Source organism: Thermobia domestica, chromosome 8, assembly GCF_964235325.1.
Source record: "Thermobia domestica chromosome 8, izTheDome1.hap1.1, whole genome shotgun sequence".
NCBI classification, from domain to species: domain Eukaryota; kingdom Metazoa; phylum Arthropoda; class Insecta; order Zygentoma; family Lepismatidae; genus Thermobia; species Thermobia domestica.
The window spans coordinates 56,695,685-56,720,529 of record NC_137461.1 but is presented as its reverse complement, the minus strand read 5'-3'; the positions used below and the strand labels follow the sequence as shown (position 1 = coordinate 56,720,529).

The 24,845-nt window shown below is 32.1% G+C and overlaps 1 protein-coding gene across 1 annotated transcript in view; it reads right to left on the bottom strand.

The window, feature by feature from the left end:
- The window catches only part of LOC145692912 (ATP-binding cassette sub-family C member 4-like), a 116,805-nt gene that overhangs the window by 16,763 nt on the left and 75,197 nt on the right, over window positions 1–24,845 (bottom strand). The window contains exons 5-15 of the mRNA XM_081768466.1: window positions 18,703–18,925; window positions 16,659–16,815; window positions 15,235–15,373; window positions 12,247–12,357; window positions 11,455–11,598; window positions 10,754–11,052; window positions 9,457–9,640; window positions 8,513–8,668; window positions 6,901–7,112; window positions 2,838–3,121; window positions 2,031–2,110 (exon numbers count right to left, since the gene is read on the bottom strand). Of these exons, the coding sequence (XP_081624592.1) occupies window positions 2,031–2,110; window positions 2,838–3,121; window positions 6,901–7,112; window positions 8,513–8,668; window positions 9,457–9,640; window positions 10,754–11,052; window positions 11,455–11,598; window positions 12,247–12,357; window positions 15,235–15,373; window positions 16,659–16,815; window positions 18,703–18,925 (1,989 nt within the window). The remainder of the gene's footprint in view (window positions 1–2,030; window positions 2,111–2,837; window positions 3,122–6,900; window positions 7,113–8,512; window positions 8,669–9,456; window positions 9,641–10,753; window positions 11,053–11,454; window positions 11,599–12,246; window positions 12,358–15,234; window positions 15,374–16,658; window positions 16,816–18,702; window positions 18,926–24,845) is intronic.

Below are 24,845 nucleotides of genomic sequence, written 5' to 3'. Positions count from 1 at the left end.
ACTTTTTCACTTTCGCACCTACAGAGAATTTGGTATGTAAAGAATCCGGTTTTTTCCTCCTTTCATTAACATATAAACATTCTGTATGTTGTTCTAAGTAATTATAAATAAATTATAAATTAAAATTCAATAATGATTTTACTTTTGTACAGAATTAATTAAAACTACGAGAGAAAAGTGAGGATACATTTAACGGATAAGATACTTTCTCTCATATTCTTTTGAGAATGTGAAAAAGAAAACAGAATTAATAATTGTTCTACCCATAATGAGAAATTAAACCAATAAATACGAAAGGATGTGTTCAGATATATATCAAAATGAACATTAGGAATTGTAAAACAAATGATTCAATAGAATTTCAATACATTAGAAAAACGAGAGACGATTTATCCTATGACAAATCTACGTACTAATTTCCATTAAGGCTATTCTATGAGCACAGAAAAAAATATGTGGTATGCTATAACTACAACTACGTATACTAGCTGGTATAACTACGTAATTTAAAACATTGAGTGATAATTACCTTGAATAATAATATGACTGAAAAGAAATGCATGTTTCGTACTTTACTGTCAAGAAGCTAAGATAATTATTAATGAATCAGGAAAGACAAGTATGCACTTCTAAGTGTGAAACTATATTCTTTGTTAGTGTAGAATGGTATAAAATGTTTGGAGATGTAAAGATAATCAATGCTAGAAATTTTTAAGGACTGAGGAAGACAGAAAGCTTTATCGAAATTGTGTTGCACTTTACACATACACACACACACACACACACACAAAAAAAAAGGCTACTTACCAATGAATCCTCCCTTCGGAAGTCTAAATATTTTCCATACGTTTCGGAAAGCCAAGCTGGTTCCGTCTTCAGTGGCAAGATAACAAGGATAGAAACAGGTATGAGATAAAAGATGTAAAACAAGAAATACATACCACTAAATAAATGTAACGTAAAGAATGGATCTCGAAATGTCACGAGCAGAGCAAAGCGAAAAAAGAGTGAACTGAATCGAAGGAAGTGCGGTGTCTATGTTACGTCACTATTGCCAGATTCAAAATATGCATTAAAGGTAGGTAACCAAACTCTATCAATGTTTCCAGTATCCAGGTTTAAAGCAGGTTTATATTTATGAATAAAGAATAATTCTTTAATCTTTTTCTTTTTTTGCTGAACCTATTACACTAACCTGTTTTTATTATGTGTATGTTGTTTTAAATGAAGCGCCAATTCTGGCATGCCCTCTTCTTGTGACTTTTTTGATTGTCTAATATTTTCTTTAATTCGAGTTTTAATATTGCTTTACGTTTGGCCTTTATACGAGGAGTCACATTTGCATTGAACGCGGTAAATGCCTGACTTATTTAGTAGATCAACAAAATAAGTTTTAAATGCGGTGAGAGGTTTTTGTAGACTTTTTTTTTTCGGATATTAAAAACAGGAGATTAAAGAATTATTCTTTATTCATAAATATAAATTTGTTTTAAATCTGGATACTGGCAACATTGATAGAGTTTGGTTACCTACCTTTGATGCATATTTTGAATCTGGCAATAGTGACGTAACATAAACGATTCAGTTCACTTTTTTGCGCTTAGCTATGCTCGTGATATTTCCAGATCCATTCTTTACGTTACATTTATTTAGTGGTATGTATTTCTTGTTTTATACCTTTTATCTCATATCCCTTTCTACCCTTGTCATCTTGCCACTAAAGACGGAACCAACTTGGCGTTCCGAAACGTATGGAAAGTAATTAAGCTTCCCAAGAGGATTCGTTGGTAAGCAGAGAATTTTTTGTTAATGTGAATCGTCCTCTCATGCGCCCATATAATTTTAATGTGTTGTGCACTTATTTATGAAGACGTGTTTAATAGTATGCCATTATTGCTAAATATTAGATTATTGTGCGTCAATTTATTTTATTAAGTAGACATCTTTAGAGATAAGTTACAATAAGTTAATATGATACCATAAGTAGTCCCTACGTGTAATAATGGTAGTGTACTAACTTATCGCCTTACCTCAATAGTATCCGAAATAATAGCTGGTATTACTTCATCCAATTGTCGAATATCAATCCGGAATGAATTATATAATTCGCCTAAAAGAGAACACTACTTTGTTGTAATTACAGAGGACTATAATATTAAATAATAAGTATACATAATAATTTTAATTTATCAATGTAGAATATTAAGGAAATAAATAAACACACAACTATAATTCAAGTTTCGCTAGGTTATCAACAAAACCTGTAAATTACTCTAATAATAATTAATTCATTAATAACTCAGTTAACGAACAGGACAGAAAGAAGGAATTGAAGCTTGAAGTTTTGGGAAAGCTGTGATAAGCATAGCAGTTAGAAACAATTATATTAATACACATTTATTAAAAAAATTAACATTAAATATATAAGTACGATATACAGAAAACCATATATATATATTGTTCCGTTTTCGAAAAAAGTCTCAATTTTCACTTTTTACCCTTCCGTAAACTATTCCTATTTTTGAAAATAGGTGGAAAATTCAAAGATTTTTTTTTTTTTTAAATGGAGAATCTCATACAAACTTTAAATTTAAAATTTAGTGTCAATATGATGAACAGAGTGACTTCTAAGGCTGTGTACGTACAAATGGACAAACAGACGGATTGACATATAAAGATTACTCTTTTCTTCGCATGTAAAAGTCATGAAATAAGCAAGCATATTTGAAATTTTGACTTTATTCTTTAGTATTTCAACAGGATTTTCTTTACTTCTACTATCACTCGAAAATTTAGGAGAAATTAGAAATCGCGAAGAAACACATAGGGATACTTACCAATCCTTTGTCGAGTAAGCATTGCCAAAGGGGCAGCTAGCACTGCTTGGACCATTTTCTTATGAAGTCTGTAGGAAGCTCGAACGCCAACTTTGAATAGAAATGAATAAGAGACGGTCGAGCTGAGAATGAGAGTCAAAACCATTCCTGCATACACAAACAAAGCTTCATTTTCTCGTACTCCTTGAGGGATGAAGAATAACAATCTAGTTTCACTGTACAACGGACTGAAAGCATCTGTTACATTCAGCGCTGATAGAGATCTCATCTCATTTACATCTGCCCTGTAATAGAAAGAAATCTTATAAGTGTTTATGACTAGTCTCATTTCCTTCGTCTTTAAACTTATAGAAGTTAATGTCTCAAATTCTGTGTTTTTGTTATATGCTATATGAACTTTTTTGGCTACAAAAGACTTATTTTTATTATGATCTGCCTTTGTCTGAACCTCACTACTTTTAATATTTTGGAAAGGTTTAATTTTAAAGATAGACTTCTGGTTCCCATTCTTGTTGTTGTTGTTTTTTTCCCACTTTTTAAGACATATTTAAATTTCAAACGCACTGATTCCGTTTATCATCAGAGTTGTACTAATTAGAGGAATTTTAATACAATTATTATAGTAAAATATTAATTGTTACATAATTCTTGCATAAGTAATTCCGGAAGACATGTGAGACATTCGAACGTGAATGACATTATCTGGAGAGCACTCACATCGTCGGAAGCTCCATCTGTTCGTGAACCTCCAGGATGTAACAGATCTAACAGCAAAAGACCAGATGGCATGACGCTGGTACCATGGAAGAGGGGAAAGATTCTTCTTTGTGATTTCACCTGATGTGATACTTTCGCTTCATCCAACCTTGTTTTTTCGTCATCACGGAAAGGAGCTATTTCAGCCCACAGAGAATGTAAGAAAAGAAGAAAATATAAAGAACCACTCGATAGGTACATGTTCGTGACCGTGGCCATTGAATCGATTGGTACTTGGGCCCTCGAAGGTCCAAATTTCATCAAAGAAGTAAGCCAACGTATTGCAACGTTACTGGCGACAAACGAGCTACTAATTTTCTGATACAACGTATCAGCATAGCAGTTCAACGAGGCAATGTGACTTCCATTTTAGGTCCATTACCTCCTGGCAAATTATTAGAAGAGGTTTTCCTTTTAAAATTATGCAGAATTTGCTTTTTTTTCATATCATTTTTTGTTCTTTCTTTTCTATGCACCATCGTTTTATCTTTTTTTACCATCTTTTTTTTCATGTTTTTTACAATTATCACATGATTTTGTGCATCGGGTGATTATATATAGATACATTTAAAGTACGAAATGATGTACTGTTAACGGACAGTATTGTACAAAACGCTTTACCGAGAACAGTTCTTTTCTACCGGCTGGAAATTGCGAGCTGAGAGAGCTTAATTGATATACCAAAATGTAAATTAAGTAATATATTGTTATCATTTGAAGAAAATGTATATGTATATGTATGTACATGTATTCTTAATATTGGAATGCGTAAATAAAGACTTAAATTTGAAAAAAAAAAATCATAGGTATATTTCAATATCCAATAATCAAAAATTGTTACAATTCACAATTTAATTCATATTAATGATATAAATGTTCCCTTTATTATTATTATTGCTTTCTTTCTCATTACTTTATTTTTATTGTAATAGAATTTTCTAAAGTATAGGAAGCTTTCTGAGGCCAGCAAAGCGAAACAAGAGGCACGTAGAACAGGCGAATAAGAAAGTAAAATGACAAGAAGAGTTTAAGCGTTCTTGATGTTAGTAAAATTGTAAATCATGAAAAATTACATGATCATATAAAAACATATAATGTTTAAAAATAATAATAATAATAATAAATAAAATTGTTAATATTATAAATTTGAATTACACTGTAAATTGTAATAATATTTGATTGTTACGTATTAAAATATAAAATATTTATTAAATATTCTATAGTAGCAAGCTATTACAATAAGTCTTAATAAAATTTACAATAATAAGATTATTAACCGAAATGGCATAATTACACTGCATTCATATAAATTACAATTTAAGTATATAATTATAAGGTCAAAGAAAAAAATTGTCTATAGATTAATATATATAAAACTATTCTTATCAGAGTATAAACACCTCATCAAGTTCCTTTCCAGGAGGTAAAGTGCCAAGGACCGACGAGACGTTACCACGTTGGATAGAAACAGATATGTGCTGTATTAGATAAGATGTGGAGCGAACTTCGCCGGAAACACAAGAAATGCGTCTTCCTACCTCTCTAATGAATTCCAGACTTCTTGCACCCCAAGCACTACTGGTTTCAATAGCGATTGCAGTGAAAACAAAACTTTAGAGAAGGTTATTGTATTTCCTTTCTTTTCAGCTTCTCTGCGATTAGCAACAGCTCCAGCGTTCATTACCGACAGAAGGAGACTTGAATGAGCGTATGTATCAACGCATGTGAAGTCTTACAATAAACATTTACCTCTTATCCATAGAATCAATGCCATCCCATCCGGTCGCTTTCCACCGAACAACAGCAACCAGATGGTTCCCGTATTGAAGGAATTAAAGCTATGTTAAGGGCTCATAGTATTATATCATTAACGAAGGAGTGTCGGGCGAATCTTTCTGTGCGTTCATTCATGAAAGGCCATGCAGGCCACGTTGGTTAACCTCGTTTCCACAAGCTGGACAGCAATGAGGCTCACAAACAACTAAACCTAAACGTAAGGTAACAGCAATTCGAAAGCTTTCATTTGACAAATGAAGGCCTACAGGCGGAGAAGATATCGCCATCAAATATAAAATTATAACAATGTAATAATTGACATTATATGATATCACATAATTATATAACAATTCACCAAATTAGTACAGTCAGTGCATTTAAAATAAATAAATAAAATTCAATTAAAATAAATAAAACATAAATTTTTAGTTTAATTTAATTAATAATAGGCATTTCCATGAACATTACATGAAATGTAAAATAATTAATTTTTGTGGACAGGATATTTAATTATTCTATCCACGCAACTTACATATCAATCAATTCAAAATAACGAAACAGGATTGATATCAATAATAATCACTTTTGACTTATAGCTTTCCTTTACTTCCTGAATATTAGATTTTCCCAATAACTTTGTCTAGGTAATACGTGCATTATTTGATACCGGTTTATTTGATACGAATATGTATAGACAACTTCAATATTACATAATTAATTTACGTTCCGGATATCAAAATGTTCAATATTACATTATTCATTCAATATTTGATTTCTTTTTAAACTGGTCACCACCTGTCATAAAGAGACCATATTTTCACAAATCATATCTAGCACGATTTAATATTTGGATTCGAAAGAAAACTTTAAATAATCAAAAAAGAGGCTTTGCATTTCTTTGGTTTACTTCCTCTTATTGGTGAAAGTACTTTTAAACAGAGATAGATGGCCGGGAAATTTTGAACAATAGATCAATCCATCCAGAATATAGATAAATAATTCACGGTATAGAGGAACGATTGCTACTTCCATTTTATCTATTTATTTTATTCCACGTCACCAATTTTACATATGATTATACATATATTCTGTACTATTACGTGACAGTAACAATATTTGTAGACAATATGGTGATATATAATTCACCATAAATATGTATTTCTACCTATTTCTCTGTTTTCTTTTACGTTCGATAACAGTCATGATTATCGAAAACTTTCGGCTAGTTTAATTTGGTTTTAGTATTCACTTCTATGAAATGTTCGATTCTTGTCTTCTACAAGGAGTGCATCTTGTTGCTGTATGAAAACTTAGTTGCTATATCTAGAATAAACACGACAGCGTTAAATGTTTTAATTTTGAATAAAAGAGTACACTGTTGACGAAAGAAGACGATATTATTCTTTTTAATATTTGATGGACATGTTTTGTATTATCTTTGTTTCATATTTCGTGTAATGATATTTTAACAGCCATTACGGTTAATAATTAACTCTACAATATTTTGCACATGAAATCAAAATTTCCTTACCAAAGAGCCAGCCAGTAATCTGAGCCATAATATACAATATGAGTAATTGTAAGTAGGAGAAACATAAGACCAAGAAGAAAACCATTTCCTCCGCAACGAAAATAAGCTACGTAAAACTTCAAACAATTTTCTCTTCCATAACGAATCTTTATCTTCATTCGATCTTTCTTCTTTCTCTTCATCGCTGAGCTCTGTTGAACTTTTGTGTGAGCCTAAGAGGAAAAAATACATAACAATACACTACATTCATTGTTATCCTTTAATATTTTGTAACTTCTATATTTCCTTTCTACGTGTTGCACCAATGGTATATAAATAGTCGCTTACCTTACTTTTGTTTATTTATTTAATTAATTGAAGAACAGATGCATAAATATATTCCTTCATTTTTTTTTGAATATTGCTTAAAAGTCAGGGTCAGATCTAATAAGCATGCAACATTTTCTTAGAGTATGAAACTTGGATAACAATAACTTGATGGAAGCTCTAAAGATTCAATTCTCAATTTGACATGGTAAACGCTCAAATTTCAAATCCCATACAAAGTTATAACTAATCAGTTTCGAAGTCATTAACTCAATTTTTGTTTACAATAACTGAAAGATAAAAAAAAAAAAACTCACTTATGTTCTACTTCAATTTTTTTTTTTTTTTTTGTCCTCTTCTGTCGTCTGTAATTTAATGAATAAGCAAAGGCACCCACAGCTTTCCTCCCTCTTCACCTCTTCCCTTGTGTCATCCTTTTAGTATGTGCAACTGAATGAAAGATTCATATGAATGAAAGACCAAATATGGCAATTTTTTGTCCAGTTGTCTTAAGAAACTTTCGTCCTCTTTCTACATGAAGTTATACTTTATTTATGTAAGTGAATAAATGATCTACACGTATTGGTATTAAATACATCCTATTTATCAATGTCGTACTTTAATATTCAGTGGTTCAAACGAATCATATGATAATTGTTAAAAAGTAATTTACCCTCTTTTCTAACCTAAAGGGAATAATTTTATAAAGCTTCACCTTAGCCACAATCTTGACTTTAAGGGGAAACATTTGATCCAAAATTTCAAGATTCTGGGTTCAACAGTTTTGGAGATCTGATAATAAGCGAGCTAATGTGTTTACTCTATATAGATAGATATTTGCTTTCTACCTACTATAGTCAAACACTTGTATTTAATGATGATTTACATTCATAAATACATTATTTTTTATGTGTGAAGCTACATTGTTACTTATTTACTCGTTTTTCATTTACGCATTATAATCACGATTCAGGTGTCCTAGCTTTGTTAGCATGCCGAAGTTCACAATTCATTTTCAACAAAATGAAGAAATAAAATGTTGTCCTTGTTCTTCTTCTAATATTTTTATTATTAATTAATGAAAAAAAAAAATTGGTTTTGAAAGCAATTTTATTTTCTGATTTTGCAAAAATATTGAAGATTTCAAAGCTCCCGATCACAATTATTATATTTTATTCCTATGCTCATTGTAAACTGATCTCGATTTCATTTAAATTGATGCAATAAATACCAGTAAGTAAAAATATGCAGCTATTTACGAAGATAAAATTATTTTATGTAGATATCATAAAATTATTTTACTTACCCCCCTCCTTTCCTTCCGTGGTTTCAATTCAATCACTTCCCCCTTCATTTCCTCATCATCATCGTCATGGGCATCTTCTTCCGTTGCCAATGGTTTTAAAATGTCTCCATGTCGATTCAGGAGATCCTTAAATTTTCCAGTGGCCACCACTCTGCCCTAAGGATGATATTATCCCCATTTACTACTCATATAATAGTAATCTTAATGTATTGCATTTATTTTACTATAGTGTTATCTCATAATATTCTTATCTTGGTTGGAAGCTACATACGTACGATGAAAGTCAACTATGATTTGCATTTGAATGTGAGAGCATAGTAAAACGGCCAATGACTGCATCTATTTCTGACAATTAAAACGTAATTCTCGCAATGTCTATATAGTAAGTTAGTAACATTTCATACTTCATTAAATTTATGTTGTATAACAAAGTACAATGTAGTATTCAGAACTCATCAGTACTAATCCATCTAGATGGAGTGTAACACCTTTATTGGCCCCTGTAATATTGATGTATTTTGAATTATACTAAGTTTAATGAAGTACTAAATTTGTTTGGGGAAAATTTTGCGTTTCAATAACATTAGGTACAATTGATAAATAAATAAATAAATAGTTTCCCTTTTTAATTATCCTGTAAACACATCAGTAATCGAGAATTGAACCATGTGAAATGCTCAAGTTGTAAAGTAAATTACGGTTAACTGGGGCAAAGTATAAAAAAGTACATTTTATATCAAATAAAATTTCACGTTAACTAAACTTATTAATTAAATAAAATAAGTATGATGATTATTTTTACTAATTGACATGTATATAGAACATATCGAAATAGAATTTTTTTCTTATTTTTGTAAATAAAATAAAGAATATTAAGTTCATCTATCATGTTTGAACTTTGCACTTAAATTTTCTTTCTCTTTGGTACAAAATAGCACTGGTACCTGTGAAACCAGAACAATTAAATCTGCTAGTTTCAGATGTCTATACTGAGTTGTAACCAGCACTCTAGTCTTCGTCCTTAAATATTGCATGATACATTCTTCAAACATTTCCTTTGCTGCTTGTGGATCCATTAACGCTAGCGGTTCGTCTAACAAATATATATCTGCATCTTTGTATAAAGCTCTAGAAATAAAACAAAAGATTTAGTTTAGTGCCTAAATTTCAACAAATGCCATATAGAGAAATGCATATTATGAATTAATTTTAAATTTTTACATAATAATTAACGCAATTATTTAGTGTTACTATTTATGCTAAAACCAAAATAGTTGCCTAACCTAAAGACAAGATAAAGAGAACGATTCAAAAAACGTTATAATTAGTCTGAAAGTTTACACTATGTTTACAATCAAGCATCTAAAAACATACAAGAGACAGGAAATAAATCCCTACGTATATGTACCAATATTGATATGTTCCTGGTAAGTTCAACAGAAAACAAATGGTGATTGTGTTTTATTGTTAAATCATAATAGTAGATAGTAATGTCTTACATAACTAGAAGACGGTAGTAAACTTAGTCCTTAGCTTTAGTAAACTTAGCTCTTGTTAGTCACTTATCGATGTAATTGATAAATTATGAGAACAGTTTCATCAGTGATTCGAGAACCATAAAGACAAATGTTCTTTATTCTCAGAAGAACTGAGTTTAAATTATGAAAACTCTCTTTAAAAATAAATAAAATTTTTATTACTATTTTCAGGTCTTATTGTTGTGCTATAGAGGCTAAATATTTCACTTTAGTCTTTTTATTTTTAATTTACACATTATTAACCACTACTCCTAAAGATAAATAACAAATGATGTATCAAGATGCTTAGTGGTAGAATTAATGAATATTTGATGGCTTGAGAATCAGAAAACATCTATTTTTGCAAGAATAAAGAAATCGATTTAGAGAAAAGTTTAGCTAGCGTAGCGAGTATATAGAGCTTTACATTTTCAACAACTTAATCTGTACGTATATTAATTGCTAGAAATACGATATCAGCGTATGTGGTGGGAATGCCAAAGGGGAGAAGATTGGCAATATTAGTTCAATGTTGGTTGTGAATGAAGAATACTTCTCTGGTTGTTATCATTTTGTTGATTAAACTACTAAATTTGTTAAAATTTAAGAAAAATGTTCTAATTCAAATGTAAACATGACATTTAGCCTTATCCGTTTTTAATTAAGCTTTTTTTTTTTTTTTTTTTTTTAATAAAGGTCATTCTTTCAATTATGTGTATAATACCTTGCCAAGCTAACTCGTGCTCTTTGGTCAGAAGTTAACTCTAACTCTGGTCCGCCAACTTCTGCTTCTTCGCCACCAATCAGTTGTGCGATGTCTTTGTCAAGACCACTAATTCTTAGAACTCGATCCAGTCGAATGCGGTCCACACCCACGGCTTGACCTCGACTCATGATTACATTCTGCCACATGGAACCAGGAAATACCCAAGGTGTTTGTGGAGCCAACGATATACTACGCTCTTTCCGAGGGTCTGTATCTCCCAAGCAAAGCTCCAAAGCCATAGACTGTAGAAGATTACTCTGTGTGTATAATACAAAAAAAGTATTGTTATTTAAAAAGAACAAGGTCCATTACTTTGTAATTTAAAAGTCTAAGATTAACATCAAAATCTGTTATTAAAGAAACAGAGTTTCGTAGTATGTCAAAGAAATAAAAGTTGATAAAGGAATTATTGTAATATATTTCTGATAGTTGTTGATTCACATACTAGTTACAATGTACTTGATGATTTATAATAGTATTGTACATGTTTTGAAATTCAAACATTTTGTCAAACAAATATCAACATAAAGGATGATAAATTCAAAGAATATTCAAGAAATATTACTATTTATCCTTCAGAGCTATTACGTGTTTCAATTGTTTTATTCACATTAAACCCAATAGTTTCTAAAGAAAGAAGCATTTCTAAGTTTACTTACTTTTCCAGAACCTGGAAGTCCAGTAATAGCTATTAATTGCCCAGGCCTAAGTAAAAGAGAGAATCGCCGAACATTCAGTCCCGCTGTCACGATGATTTTAGCTTCATGTTCACCATTTCCCCCTTCAGCCTCTAGTAGAAACTTCTACATAAAAGAATGGAATCTAAATATTTTCTTATAATATAAAAAATATAGTTTTATAGTTAATAATTGTATACAATACAGTTAATTAAATTCAGACACATAGATTTTGCATGCAACCCAAAGTGTACTAAAAGTCCTTATCATGCTTCTACAAATCATATATTTGTAAATCTTGATTAAATATTATTCTCAGCGATAAAGGTAAAATGGACAAAGACATTCGTATTAAATACATCTTTTGTTACATGAGTTCGAAACAAATCTCTGAAATACGAACACACAAATAAAGCTTTTGCCTATACTTATACAATTTAACTAACGTATAAAATTAAAGTTCTTTTGGAAGAAAGATCTTACGAGTTTTTAGGAATCAAACTCGTTAATAGTTTAGAAATTAAAAAAAAAATACTTATCACTTCTATCATTTTAGTTTTAACAGTGATCATGGGCGCCCGAAGGGGGGCAGGGGGCGGGCCTACTGGCTAACGAAAATGTATATGTATAATTTCTTAAGATTTCTTGATACAAATAAAAAAAAAAATACCAAACGTAATATAGCAACCAGGGAGATGCCCCCTAGAAAATTTTCTCCGGGCGCCCATGACTGATCATTATTAGTTTTGCTATTTCATGAAAGTTTCTACATACCTGAATATTGTGAATTCGGTTGAATACTTCTCCTCGATCTGCACATCCTAATGAAAATTGTTGATTGAGTGTTGATCGAATATTGTTGTACATGACGATAGCCATAAATAGCTAAACATAAAATACATTACAGAAAAATATAATTATGCAAGTATAGTATTCAATATATTGTTATATGTTATACTTAGCTGATAAATAACGATATATTCTTACTGAGAATATAAAAATTAAATCCTTAATTTAAATACGTAAAGAGAATGTACCGTACTTTCTTACTGAATATTTGTATTAGATAATATTTTGTTTATGGAGATAATTATAAATTTTATTATTGTCATGATATTTAATGTTAGAATAATTAGTGCAAATAAAATTATTCCACCTAAGTTTTATATTACGGTGTACTAGTTCAATATTATTGAATATTCTTTTAGCTTTGGAATTTAACATTCCTATCTATCACCGAGCTTATATGAAAATGGATCTACAGTTTAACGTTAAATCAGAAACTTGGGACTTCCCCTAAAATCAAACTCGAATCTTCGTACTAAATCGCTTAGCCATTACCAAATTTAGTTTAACGTTAAAATTTTAAAATGTTTAAACGATCAATTTTTCTTTCGAACCTGTGGTTCATACTCAGGAAATTGAGTCTTCGGTAGTTACAAATACAACTACTCAAATGTTTAATTCTGTTTAATTGATATGCGTCAATGGTGATATCCTAATGACATGTAAAAAAAAAAAAATAAAAAATAAATGAACTGGTATCGTCAAAAGGAAATTTCAAATATTCATTATTGCTTGTAATCTTCAAAGTAGTGAATAACTAAAGAACAATATTAAAAGTTCGTTAACATTGTAGTATGGTACATAAAAAAATCGTTGGCACAACTTTATAATTCTATTGGTTACGTTTTCATTGACTACTTTTCAACTATTCAACAAGATAGAATTGATATTTTCGTAATAGTCCATCTCTCGAGAGGGTATTTTCTACTTTTTTAAATGTTGGTATTGTTCTCTTCATTATATTGGAAATAAAGACAAAGAAAAGGAAAGAAAGATTGACATCTTCTTTGAAGAATCCATATCAAAATGTTACTCATTACCTAATCTACATTTTAAGACATGCTAAGACCACTTCCTTGCTTGCTAGAAGATGAAAAGAATGGAAAATTTTTTAAATGTTTATATAAGGTAGCCAAGAAATTGTGTCGCTTTTTGTGGAGGTATGTGTTCAATTGGCCATCACACCGTGAGTTGAATGCGAATGGAGATAAGGCGAAGGTCAGTTGTTGGTGGAAGTATATCTAACATACTCTCTGGTTGTCGCAGTTCAGTTTGTAAGGACAGAGTGAACATGGGACCTCCACAGAGCGTCATAAGGGCGTTTATGCTGTATGAGTTCAAACTGGGGTCAAACGTAGCTGCAGCGGGGTGGAAGATATGTCAGGCCTTTTGTGAGGGTGTCATGACTACGAGGACAGTGCACCGGTGGTTTAACAAGTTTAAGGACGGTGACGAAACACTCGAAGACGCACCAGGTGCCGGAAGACCAACACATGTACAAAATTAAGATCTTCAGGCAGCAATTGAGGCGAACAGTAGCCAGACATGTGAGGAACTGGGTCTACAATTCAGTGTGAGTGGAGAAGCCATTCGGAAGCACTTCCATCAACTTAAAAAGCACTACAAGTTGGGTCGATGGGTCTCATATGATTTGACTCCGGGCCAGGAGGCAACTCGAGCAGACACCTGTGTTTCTTTTCTGTCTCGTCTGAGGAAGGAGCCATTTCTGCACAGGGTGTTTGACATGTGATGAGAAGCGGCTCCTGTACGAAGCTTCATGGAGTAGTCATCATTGGTTAGCTTCGCATGAACCGGTTCCAAAACAGCCGAAAGCAGCACTGCACCAGCAGAAGATCCTCATTTTTGTTTGGTGGACTGCTCGCTGCATCGTGCATCGGGAACTGCTACCAACTGGTCAGAGCATCAATGCAAATGTGCACTGTCAACAGTTGAGCCGTGTTCAAGAAAAGCTCAAAACTTTGGAGCCAGCAATTCTGAATCGCAAATGGATCCTCCTCTTATAGGACAACGCTAAGCCCCATGTGGCTAGAATGATCTGGGATACCATTCTATGGTTTGAATGGGAAACACTATTGCATCCGTCATGCTCCCCTGATATTGCACCGTCCGATTATCACCTTTTCCATTCCTTGGACAATCACCTTAGAGGACGCCAGTTCAAATACCTAGTAGAGGTGCAAAATGCACTTGATACACCTTCTTCGCTTCACGGCCCACCAAGTTTTACCGCGATAGAATCCATGGCCTTCCAGAATGTTGGCAGAAGGTAGTCGATGCTGATGGGGACTATTTTTGATCTTCCAAATACGTCTTACGTGACATATCGATGTTTGAAGGTGGTGGGTGAAGTGACAGAACTTTCTTGGTTACCTTTAAAAAAAAGAAAGAAAGAGATACACTCATTTGACTTCTAGGCCAGACAACTCTCAATGTAGATTCGAATTCACTACAATTCCGGAATCACCTAAAAGGGTTTTCTGGAAGAAGAAATATAAGTTAATCACTTTTTAAAAATACTCTTAAATAGCATATTCATCTCATTTCATAATAATTTTAAGCATAATTTTTAACCGCAACCATAAATGAGTTTCATTATGGTCTCCTTTAAAAGTTTTTTCCCCAAGTCAAGGCTTAGCAAAACGCAAGCAAGTCAAAATCAGAAGTAGAACTCTTTTTTACTGGTTTAGCATATACCAGTAATCTTCTCAAATTCAGCAAAACTCTCTACTGAAACCAGTAGAAAACTATAACGTAACTAACTTATACTTTAAACTTTAACCGAAGAAAAGTTTCTATTCTAATTTTTGTAACGCATTATACAATATATGTTCATTTTAAGATCTTTTAATTTATATACAAAATGAACATTTATTTTTGAAAAAGGTATACGCTTACCATTTGAGCATCAAACACTTTCCCACTGGTGGAATAAGTGAAGAACGTAAGGAGAAGAACTATCTTAGCATGACTCAAAGAGACACTTCGGTTAACAGCTCGCCAGTAACCCACCTGATGGATGAGTTGGACTTCTTGTCTGAAAAATGAAAATTATGATTTTATTAAAAATCTGAAACTTCAAATTAACATATTTAATTATATTGTAATATGAGACATGTAGGCCTAGTACTGCTATCTGATATTTTGCAAAATTTACACATCAAAAGAAAAGTAATAGAAAGTATCTGCACCAAATATCCTCTACTTACAATACCGGATTTTTGGAAATAATAACGGTCATTATTATTTCCACATGTACTTATTCTTGCAGTAATACTCCTTTGGAGTACTTGAATAAGTTTTTATTAAAGATGCCTCTTTTCTGCAATAAGCGGTTCCAATCGTTCAGTCATTTCGAACCGGATGCTCTGTGACGTAAACTTCTTACATAAACCAAAGAGAAGGTAGCAAAGCTAGCGTTGATACAAGACAGCGGTGACAGGCAAATAAGACGTAGTTGATAGTTTTGCAGATACATTAATCGTTGATTCATGGCTAATGGAACACTACCAACCGTGTTTTATTCCATTTCACCTACTTCATTCTTCTTTTTCTTGTTCAATCTGTTCTCTGTGTCATGCTCTGATTGCAAAAGCCTGCTGTTACGTCATAGTTCAGGGTTGGAAATTATTGCAACCAACTTTTATGGATCCTTCTACTCTCAATTTTACTTCTGCTCAATCTCTTGATAATTACGTAGCATACAATGTTGAACATATTTCCTGATACATAACAACTAGCACATACTTTTGTAGACTGAATATAAAATCCGTGCTAAGTACCAAAAATGGAAAAGTTTGGTTCAATGTAAAAATGTAGCCTATTTGCCTATCACTGCTCAGTGAAAAATCTAGTATTCTAGTATTCACTGTGGAAATAGTTCAAATAATCCCAGAAGAATGCGCGTGCCTATATGTTCTATCAGTTCTGAAGTAAAATCTGGCCTGTTTACGCAACATTTTCGTTTTAGCACTTAGCACGGATTTTATAGTTCGTCTACATATGCTTTTAATATCCATTCTGTTACAAGAAGTTTATGTTACATAATTGATAACTTGAGTATATTTGTTAAATGCCTGGAAATTCATCTTCACATTTTCAAGATAATGTTTAATCTTAGAGTAATTGTCGTACATTTACATTTCTGGTGTCGTTCTCAGATTCATCGTACTCCCAGTAATTCATCTCGATATATTTTCAAGAGAACTCTACCTTTATTTTGTACTGTATTAACATAAAGAATGGATGTATAGAAACACATCAAAATATATTTATCAACATTTCACTTACCGGTACTGTGTGTGTAAGAAATGTAAACTTACTTTCGTATTTCTCTGACCTTTCTTTCAAAAAGTTCCTCGCAAGAATTCATTCTGGTCAACTTCATTCGAACTAAGAAATCTCTGATAAGAGACATTCTTTCCCTCGTAACTTTTGGTATGCGAGATTGCAATCTAGAAAATACAAGACCCATAAGACCTGAAACCAAAATTAATAGGAAGTACTTAGAAACTGCTGTTGTTCAACTGTTTGTATAATAAATTACCCGATTTATTCATCGATATTTGGTTTTATGCTTTAAATATAAAATCATATTGTCATATTGTGCAATGATATGCTAAGAAGTATGGATGTTGGATGAACTTTATATATTTTCTCCTTATTTACAATGAAGTAAGAAGGCAGAGTCATTTCGATAGGTTTAAAACTAATCGACTTCTCACTTTTGTCTTAGGACATCATTTTGGACAATAGTGGTCGCTCTTTACTCTGGTAAAGCATGATACAGCGTTCCCAGGTTTGTATCTTTTTTCTGTCTTCTGAAAGAATTAATCTCAACTTACTTAATATATATAAGATATTTAGTTTTTTAATATCTTTAAGATAATTTATTTAATTTTGATTCATTAAATTTAATAAATGACTAAATATTTTATTACACTGTTTTTTTGAATATTCTCAACTTACTTACTCTTTAAAAAAGTATTTTTTGTGATCACTTCTTAAGAAATTTTTTATTAGTATGCCTGGTTAGGGAAAATAATGTAAAAATTGAAGATTAGCATTTGATTTTCATGCAAGAGGACATCTCTCTTTGTGAAAATATATCTAACTCAGATCCCACGGTAAGCTGTAGAATCATATTTCATACAGCTTCGATTCTGAAGGGGACGTTAAATTCCAAACAAAGAAATCTTAAATTTTATTAATGAAACTTTTTAATTACTATAATCTAAAATGATAAAAAGGTTTTCGAGAAATTAGTTAATATTGAGTAATATAGTATCATAAGAAATACTGTTACCTTACAAATGTTTTCGAAAAAGGAGTTAATATTGAGTAATGTAGTATAATAAGAAATACTGTTATGTTACAAAGGTTTTCGAGAAATGAGTCAATGTTGAATATTATAGTATCATAAGAAATACTGTTGTGTTACAAAAGTTTTCGAAAAATGAGCTAATATTAAGTAATATAGTATCATAAGAAATATTGTTACGTTATAAAAGTTTTCGAGAAATGAGTTAATATTGAGTAATATAGTATCATAAGAAATACTGTTACCTTACAAATGTTTTCGAAAAAGGAGTTTATATTGAGTAATGTAGTATAATAAGAAATACTATTATGTTACAAAGGTTTTCGAGAAATGAGTTAATGTTGAGTAATATAGTATCATAAGAAATATTGTTACGTTACAAAAGTTATCGAGAAATTAGTTAATATTGAGTAACATGGTATCCTAAGAAATTCTGTTACGTTACAAAAGTTTTCGAGAAATGAGTTAATATTGAGTAATATAGTATCCTAAGAAATCCTGTTACGTTACAAAAGTTTTCGAGAAATGAGTTAATATTGAGTAATATGGTACTCCAAGAAATTCTGATACGTTATAAAAGTTTTTGAGAAATGAGTTAATATTGAGTAATATAATATCACAATAAATGCTGTTATGTTAAAGTGCATTAATGTAAGTGATAACTCGAAGTGAATATCAATTGATGTAATTTGGTGACGTTTTATTAAGTACTTATGGAGGATCACATGTTAAAACAAGAAAAATGTATTGAGTTTTAAGTATTGACTGAGAACTAATTGCGCTTTTTAAAATATGATTTATTGTTCGAGAGGGAGAGAACTCTCTTCTATTTGATAAAATACACACATTAAAATTTTGGCTTTCGCTAACAAGCAAAACATATACAGTAGTTCATAGTTTAAATGCTATCCTATAGGAAACGTAGAACTAAAAGATAAAGATAAAATTGATTAAGGCAGATTCAAAAACTTTCTTGATATGAAACAATATTTCGCCTATATACATTAGTGAATAACTATAATAATATATAACTATGGATTACTTACCTTGAAGTGGATTATAGAACAGTATTATCCCAATCCCTACGAAAGTCGCTGGACCAAGTTGGGACCAAAGAGAGATAGTTCTGATTGTGATTTGTGCAGGGCTCACCCATAAAAAATGCAAATGAACTAACAAACTATCCATTCGAGAAATATCACCTGAGAGATGGGCTATTGCGTCATCTGCTGCGTATTCCGAGAATTTACGTCCTTGAAAACGCACAGCCTAATTAAAAACAAAAAAGAAATAAGATCTTCGAAATATGACATGTATAAAGATTCTCAAGGAGGAAAGCATTATTTTAAAGTTACTCTATAATATACTAATATTCTGATAAATAACACAGCCACACACACAAAAAAAAATTAAAGTTTTGTGCACCGGACCCCAGGGTATGGATTCGATTTATTGTGTTTTGTTACACAAAATCCAAACTTTGAAACCCCAGGACGATCGACCGTGTTAAGTTTTTGTTATGGGCGAAACATTGAGCGATTCTGGATAAGGAGGACATGTTTTTCGCCCATAAAACAAAATTGATACAGTCAATCGTCCTGGGTTTCAAAATTTGGATTCTGTGTAACAACATATATCGAATCCATACCCTGGGGTCTGTCGCACAGAACCTTTTACTAAATGACTGTTACATGTACCCTCCCTATCCAAAATTGCTCAAGTTTATCGCTCATAAAAAGAATTGGCGCGGTCAATTGTTCTGGGGTTTCGAAAATTGGATTCTGTGTAAATCCATACCCTGGTGTCTGTTGCACAGAACCTTTTTCTAAATGACTGTGTTACATGTACCCTCCCTATCCAAAATTGCTCAAGTTTTTCGCCCATAAAAAGAATTGGCACGGTCAATCGTTCTGGGGTTTCGAAAATTGGATTCTGTGTAACGAAATACATCGAATCCATACCCTGGAGTTCGCTGCACAGAACTTTTAGTTTATGTGTGTGTGGCTGTGTAATCGTAATATAATGGTAATAATAATTCTACAATGTTATTAGCGTTTAACAGAAAAGATGTCTAAAGGTGAGTCATACACCAATGGGTACATCTTGTTAAGCTGAACAAAATGATATGTACACTCATGTCCAAAATTATTGTCGCATATCTATAACAGTCTTCTTGTAAAAATATAATTTGATAATGATTTTGCATGGTACTTTTAATACTGATACTATGTGTATAATAGGAAAATGTATATTTGTAGTAAATTTCATAGGGAAAAATTATAAATACGAAAATTAGAATGAATAAAACAAAATGTTATTAAATGGACAAGAAAGATTTATTTTCGTTTTATTGTTCTTATTTACTGCTCTTTTGACATGAGATTTTCCACATACATGTCTTTGCTGATTATACACATACTAACATTATAAGAAATACCGGGCAAATTCGTTATCAAATTATATTCATAGAACAACATATTTATAGACATACGACAATAATTTTGGACATGAGTGTACCTAGGTATGCGTATATTATAAAAGTTTATGCATAATTTTCGAGAGAATGTAGAAAACCAATTAAATTGTAAACCTAAAAATTGATCCTGTACGACAACTGTGTAGCTTATTCAGTTAAAACTAATGATAGGGTATATCAAAAAGGTCTTTACAACTTACAAAACTCATATTAATTTATTTATTTAAGTTACAGACATGGTTTTTGTGTCATTTTGTAGCAAAATACATTCAGTTTTTTTAACCGTATATCTAAAGAGGTTCAATATAGCTTCCACTGGTGATACGGCACACATCCCATCTGAAGTCTTACTTGCTCTACAACGTCTTCAGTCGTACGGGAACACCCTGAAGATTTGTTGTGTCTTACCGAACATCCAGTTGCAATAAAACACTTATGCTACTGATAAATAGTAGGCCTACTGGGAGGATCTTTATCACACTTTGTACGAAAATTACGTTGCACAGTTGTCGCAGACTTGGTTTTGTAAACCAAAACACACAGCTAGCACGGTCGGGGCCAGTGAGCAGCCATTTTTGCTGCAACTGCCGCTAGCACTTGCGGTGGCTTGTTTCTGAATTAGTGATCAAAACTTGATGTATTTTGCTTAAAATGACACCAAACCCATGTCTGTAAGATAAATGAAAAATCAATATCAGTTTTAAAAGTTGTAAACACCCTGAAAGGTTTTTGATACACGCTGACATTAGTAAGGTAACAGTACATGGTATGGTTAATGAGATACAGCCTAAAGCTAACTTTAACTCTTAAATTTTAATTTCTGTTTAACTAAAATATTATCTAAATAATAAGACATATATCAGTTGATAGATGAAATCACGCTGAACAAAATAACATGCTACAGGATAAATTTTCATGAGTATTTTTTGAGAAAATCGAGGAAAACGAACTTTTGTAGTAATAAAATATCTGTCGTTGGTTATCAATAATGAATTACGGTTTTTATTTTGCTGGAAAAATAGTTATTTACTCGTATTTATATACTATATATGTAGTAAAATACATTATTAACTAGTACTATTGTATCTATTGTTGTCTTTCTGTGTAGTGGTGATACACATACCATTTACGGAGATATGACTTTAATACTGACGTATCGTGTAACCTAAATTGTTTGACTTAATTTAAACTAAGAACCTTTGCAACAAATTTCAATAAAATCTTCACCTATGTATTTATTGAAACATCTGGATTATTATAGGCTTATATTCTCATGTGAACTGACCTATAACGTATAAAGTAGAGCAAGACGTGTAAAAATGGATATACTTAATATCTATTTTGTTTTAAATATATTTTGGTTGCGAAACACTTCGAATAAAATTAGATGAATCCGCCGTTTTCTAGTGTGAGAAAACATGTAGTTTTCTTTTTTACTTCGGGAAAGTAATTTAGAACAACTTCGAAAGAACGCGGCTCTGAAACTCCTGTAGTTTCAAACTCGTTTCGACGAGTACATGCGATGAAATTCCATTTATCCGATTAATAAGTTCTGGAAGCAATCCATATATTTAAAAGTCCAGATAATTTGGGTAATCATCAAGAAAAAGTTATGATGTGAAAGAAATTGTTCTCTAAAATCGCTTTTGAAATAGAAGTTAACATTTTGATATGGATATTTAGCGATCCAAATGATTGGAGTTCATATATATAATCGGAGTTGTACTATATTTTAAATATTTTGCAGTAAATAATATATTACTGGATGACGAATTAAAGGATAGCGAACTCTGATCTAGAAGATCAGAAATAATGGCAATAGGAAATGGAATTTTGACCATATATCATCCAAATGCATGCTGTTTGACCGGCCATAGTTCATTGTGGATTGTATTTCCTAAAAATGTACAGTTTTTGTAAGTACTGTATATTGAGGTAAAATTGATAAAATAGAGAACAGGTATTTGAAAAGCTTTCATCTTTCAAATTTTAGATAGCCTAATGTAGCTATACACAACACAAAAACAGGCTGCTTTAATTCTACAATATTAGTAGCGATTCATTTCAAAATATATATGGTGCCTTCCATTTCAACTCAGGCAAAAAAATATAAAATTGTACCATCACCATCTCAGATATTGTTGAAACTTTTTTTATAGCAACTAGACATGTTTTTAAGAGACCCATATTTTTTTGTTTTGTCGAAAAAAAATTTCCCGCCAAGTAATGGGCCATCAAAGACGGGGAGTACAATTTATGAAATGTAGAAGACATGGAAAATGGTCAATTTCGGAGCCTCACCATTCGGCTATGGAGACAGGTAGAGTTATAATTCTTGTTGTGGTATGTACATAGGGATATAAATAAACTATATTTTATTATAGTTTGGTTTGCGCATGCGTATCTTTTTGTACATAAATTAACAAATGAACGTCAATTTATCTGAAAAGTCGAAGTTTGCGAATTTTTTTCGAGCACTTCCGGTTCGAATTTTAAAATTCTGTTTTCACGGTTGGTAAGACCTAGTTACCCGCTTTCCGAAAAAAAATTTGTATTGCTTCTGTGGTCAACCGTTTTGTCGCAAAAAATTCGAGAAATTGTAAAATTTTCAAAAATCGCCATTTTTGGGCGCCATTTTCTCGAAAACACCATCTTTTAAAATTCTGAAATTTTGTCAGATGGTTCAACTTTACCTGAATAATAAACACACCAAATACCATTCTCGACCAATGCTTCATGGATTAACTGCAGCCTTTTAAAGTTAGCGAAGTTTCGCTAATTTTGATGTCACAGTTAGCAACACTGGGAACAATGAAAGTGCAATGATTTGATGATGTTTGTGGTTCACATTCATTAAATGAAGAATAAATGGTTTTCTTGGCTTTTTTTATTATTATTATTTTGATTAAAAAGGCTCTCTGAAATAGTAAAATGAGCCTCCCTCTACTCCTCCATTTTCTTAAACTGAAGTAATCTGAGGTGGAAATTACGATTACGAAACACACAAATTTCAAGTTCACTTACTTAAAATGGTCTTGGGAAACAAAATTTCACTGATTTTTTTTTTTTTTTTTTTTTTTTTACATGGACCAATCATTTGCTTGGTTGTTGTCTTCTTTGCTAATAGCATGTAACCGTGCAGATGCTCCGATAGATGTTGGTTCACTTATAACTCATCCAGAAGTGGATCTAGGGGAACGATTGCCGCCCCCCCCCAGAAGAAGAAACTTTCTTATTTATATATAAATAAAACCCATCCCAGAGTTTGGAGCTCTTAAAAGTAGCTCTAAGTAGCAGTATTACAATCCCCCCCCCCCAGAAGTCTGTCCTGGATCCGCCCCTGCGTAGCACATTGTCGATAGTCACAAAACACTTATTTTCACTTCTCTTATGCTCTTCTGGAAACCTGTACCCTGCTGAAGGTTCATGTGGAAGCATAAACAGCGCTTAAACTTCACGTAATTCATGATTTATTCATAATATTTATGCTACGCACCACTGGTTATCATACATATATGTATAACAAAAGTTCCTTTTTGCAGATTTCTTAAATCTACACTTTGAATTGCAAAACTTCGATTTTGGGGGAAGTATGAAGTTAGTTCATGGTGACCCGTTACTGCCATAAAAACTTCGCAATTTTCCGAAAGCCAAAGATAACTTCGTTGAATACCAGTTACCGGTCGCATACTTTCCCTTTTTTCTTCCGAAGTCGTCGAATTCAGTTCCAGGTAACAAAACGAGAATAATACCCGGAGTTTGTACTTGCACTATACTCACGAATTCTCCTGCGGTTTTAGTGCGGACGCGGTGGCTCAGTGGTAGAGCGTTCACTTCCGGTGCTTGGAGTCCCTGGTTCAATCCCAGCTCGTGCCGTTCTGCATTCCACCATTTCATTCATTTCTCATAATCACCGTCTCCTTTAGCCTAACCGGCATAACCGTGGAACGTAAAACTTAAAGATTTCATTTCATTTTTTTCTTCTGCGGTTTTAATACTGTGTATCTGTTTTAGCCTAAGGCTATGGCGCGTTGCCACATTCTTTGCCCCCCCCCTTCCCCACTACCGTCACAGAGACCCTTGCATGGCCGGTTTTACTGCAAAAACACTGCTTTATCGGACCTGTCTGCATCTCGAACATCTGAAAGCGATTTTTAAAGTGGGATGCAGCACCATCAGAAATCACTGACACGGTTTGGGAAATTGTAGACATCTATTTTCACGTATTCAAACCTTTTTCTATAAAATATATTTTCGCTTTTCTTCGAGTATGTTTAGAATCTTGTCTATGACTATGAGTACATGAGCCGAATAGTGTGTTTTATCGTCGTTTATTACAACAAAACTGTCAATTGTTTCATATTTCGGTGATAACTCTGAATTTCACTTTGCAGAATAACAGTCCAGTTCAACGAAGTCCACATGAAGTAAAATGGAATTTGTATCTTGAAATTTTATACGGTGGTTTTCGGTAGCAATTGATTCTCTTTGGATTTTCTTGATGTAGTCATGAATTACAATTCTTACAGTTAAACCGGCAATGTACGATACGAAAACAGAAAGTGGCACAGTTTTTTTTTTTTTTTTTTTTTTTTTGTAACGAGATCATTATTCTCCGATATGGCATACGTAACCACTTTCATTTTCATCAGGATCAATAATTAAAGACACCACACTTATTTCTTCCACTCCAGGACATTCACCCATTCTTGA